This window comes from Sorex fumeus, unplaced genomic scaffold (genome assembly GCF_029834395.1).
Source record: "Sorex fumeus unplaced genomic scaffold, SorFum_2.1 ptg000036l, whole genome shotgun sequence".
In the NCBI taxonomy this organism is placed as follows: Eukaryota; Metazoa; Chordata; class Mammalia; order Eulipotyphla; family Soricidae; genus Sorex; species Sorex fumeus.
The window spans coordinates 6,222,122-6,225,008 of record NW_026606093.1 but is presented as its reverse complement, the minus strand read 5'-3'; the positions used below and the strand labels follow the sequence as shown (position 1 = coordinate 6,225,008).

Sequence of the window (2,887 nt, the reverse complement as noted above, 5' to 3'; positions counted from 1 at the left end):
TGGGAATGCTGTGATTTCCAACTCGCTTATCTTCACCCAGTTGCCAGAACAGATCACTGCCTCAAATCTCCTGGTTCTGCCTCCAATTTTTTCTTTTCAGCTTGCATGTGAATGAAGGGTGACTTGTGTGCCTTGTCGAGGCCTTAAGTTCCAAGGGGTATAGTAAGGATCTTCCTAGAAAAATCCCATAGAATTTACCAGTCTGGTGCAAGGCCCTGTGAAGCTGTCATGAGAGCTCGAATCTGGAACCCAGAGCTGGGGGGACAGTTCACAGGCTGCAGCTCGTGCTCTGCAGACAGAGCTCCAGGCCCAAGTCCTGCCACTACATGCCCCGCCCCACCCCAAAGACTCACAAGGGGGAGCCCTGCAGTCCTGTCTTGTGGCCAAAACATAGATGTGGTATGTCCTCCCCAAGACAATCAAATTAGAAAATTTGTGCTTGGGAAGAACACACCAACATTGACACACTAGGTGACTCCTCTCAGGCCATGCTGTTGTGTTCGGTTCCTAGAGCTCTGAGTCTCTGCTCAGGGCATTTCAAAAACAGGTAAATTATCCCAAACCAGCAGTGCTATTGGGAGAGGGGGATTGTAACCAATCTAGAGATGAAATCTGCCTTATAGAATGTTATAGAATCCATTTTACTAACTATCACCTTTTTCTGGAAGGTGGAGTGTCTGATTCTCAAGATTTTCAGAAGACTGAGCAGATCTGAATTCTGGTGCCAAGGATGGGGAACTGCCTCAATACCTCCACCTCCGCTGACATCTCTGAGAGTGAGTCTCCGTCCAGTGAGCTTTCATCGGAGACGATCCCAAGCCTGGACGAGAATCTCCTGAGAGACCTGCCAGCAGCCCCCCAGAGTATGACAGAATTCGATATAGCCCAACGATTCAGGTGCCCGCACTGTTTTCCTGTTAGCGAATACGTGTCTGGAGAAGCTGCAGCGGGAAAGACCAAGGACTGTGCCATTTGCTTGCTGGACTTCGTGGATGGAGACCGCATTCGGGCTCTGCCCTGCAAACATGTCTTCCACCTGGACTGCATCGGGAAATGGCTGATGACATCCTTCACGTGTCCCTGCTGCAGGCTGTCTGTGTAGTGATCTAGAGCAGACCTAAGTGGAGACAAGTGCATGGTGGGAGTTCCAGAACCCTGATTCCAACACCCCCCCTCCACCCCCTCCCCTACCGCCACCTAATATTTGTGTCCTGAGCACTGCCAGGGTTCTCTCCTGTCTCCAGAGGTAGGAATAGCCCCTGATTGGCCACCTGCAATAAAATTCTAGAATAAATTCAAATTTCTGGGAGTCTTCTTTGATGTGAAGTTTAACAAAACTTTTGCAGCTATTATCATTTGGCATCGAACCCAAAGGTCCAAGGTTTCAGAACAAAGACATTCTGCATATGTTTTTAAAATTCCTGAACTGTTGCAGATTTGGGGACAAGTAAATAAACAGATATGCTATAGAGATGCCCCTGAACCCCCACCGGGTTGTTTCATCAAGGGGGGATGGGTGAGTTCCCTGACCCACCCTAGCAGAACTCCAGCAGCCAAAAACTTCTAGAACTCAATTTCTGCCATGCTCATAGCTGCTCCCTACAGGTTTGGACAAGATTCACCATTAAGTGATACTGCAGTGTAACTACGTTTTAAATCCTAGTATTCTTGGAGCACATGGCTGCAATCTCCCATATTTTATATCACTGATATAGCAAGTATAGCACACCACATTTGATGGGGTTTAAAGTAGAAGGCAACTCAACTTAGGGGGAAATGTCTGTGTGTATGTATAGAAATACATACACACAAACTTAGTTAAGCACATAAGGCTCAATCTTTAACAACATGTTAGTAATCTCTTACAGAAAGGCATAACGGCTCCTGAGTGAGATACAACAATCTTGTCCGAACAGGACGTGGACAGGGTGGCGTGGCCACCGCGCCCGGATGGTGGCTCGGGTCGCCAGGGATGGGGGAGCGGGAGGATGGAGCTGGTGTCCGGGCTGCTCTCCTGGACGCTGAGCCGAGTCCTGCGGCTCTCGGGCCTCTCTGAGCGGAGCTCGTCCTGGCAGCCCCGGACCATGCAAGAGAAAGCGCTCGAGGTTTACGATTTGATCCGTGCTGTCCGAGACCCAGAGAAGCCTAATACTTTAGAAGAACTGGAAGTGGTGACGGAAAGCTGCGTGGAGCTTCAGGAGCTCAGTGAAGAAGGCCCTCCCGTTGATCGTCGATTTGCTCGAGCGGGCCCAGTAACGTCTCCATTGGAGACTTTGTTGTTACTGTGTCTGGCATATCGAATACTCTCGGTAGCTTGCCGGGCTCTCCGAGAGGGGCGGAGGAATCGAACTCGGGTCGGCCATGTTGACCGCTTGTAAGGCGAATGCCCTACCCGCTGTGCTATCGCTCCAGCCCAGTGAAGAAGATTATCTGGTTATTATAAGGTTCACTCCAACAGTACCTCATTGCTCTTTGGCGACTCTTATTGGACTGTGCTTAAGAGGAAAACGTCAGCGTTGTTTACCATTTAAACATAAGTTGGAAATCTACATTTCCGAAGGCACCCACTCACAGAGGAAGACATCAACAAGCAGATAAATGACAAAGAACGAGTGGCAGCTGCGATGGAGAACCCGAACTTCAGGGAAATCGTGGAACAATGTGTCCTCGAGCCCGACTAAGGAATATTTTAGGAGCCACAGAACTGCTGTTTGTAAAATGTAAAAGACTCATGTGTAATACCTAGGTGGTTTGTACCACAAAGCATTTTTTAAGATTGTTTCCAAACGAGAATTAATTCAAAGTATCACCTACTTTGTTTCCTGTATAACATTCTCAGGATTTGTAACACTTAAATGATCAGAGAAAAAAAAATGTTGTAGTTACT

At 48.2% G+C, this 2,887-nt stretch overlaps 2 protein-coding genes across 2 annotated transcripts; both read left to right on the top strand.

Moving 5' to 3' along the window:
* Positions 1 to 730: 730 nt before the first annotated feature.
* Positions 731 to 1,102, top strand: LOC130027122 (RING finger protein 11-like). The gene has a single exon (XM_056117772.1). The coding sequence runs from the start codon at positions 731 to 733 to the stop codon at positions 1,100 to 1,102; it is 372 nt and encodes a 123-aa protein (XP_055973747.1).
* Positions 1,103 to 1,988: 886 nt separating this feature from the next.
* LOC130027121 (cytosolic iron-sulfur assembly component 2A-like) lies at positions 1,989 to 2,681 on the top strand. The gene is made up of 2 exons (XM_056117771.1): positions 1,989 to 2,229; positions 2,539 to 2,681. The coding sequence occupies exons 1-2, from the start codon at positions 1,989 to 1,991 to the stop codon at positions 2,679 to 2,681; spliced, it is 384 nt and encodes a 127-aa protein (XP_055973746.1).
* Positions 2,682 to 2,887: the final 206 nt, after the last annotated feature.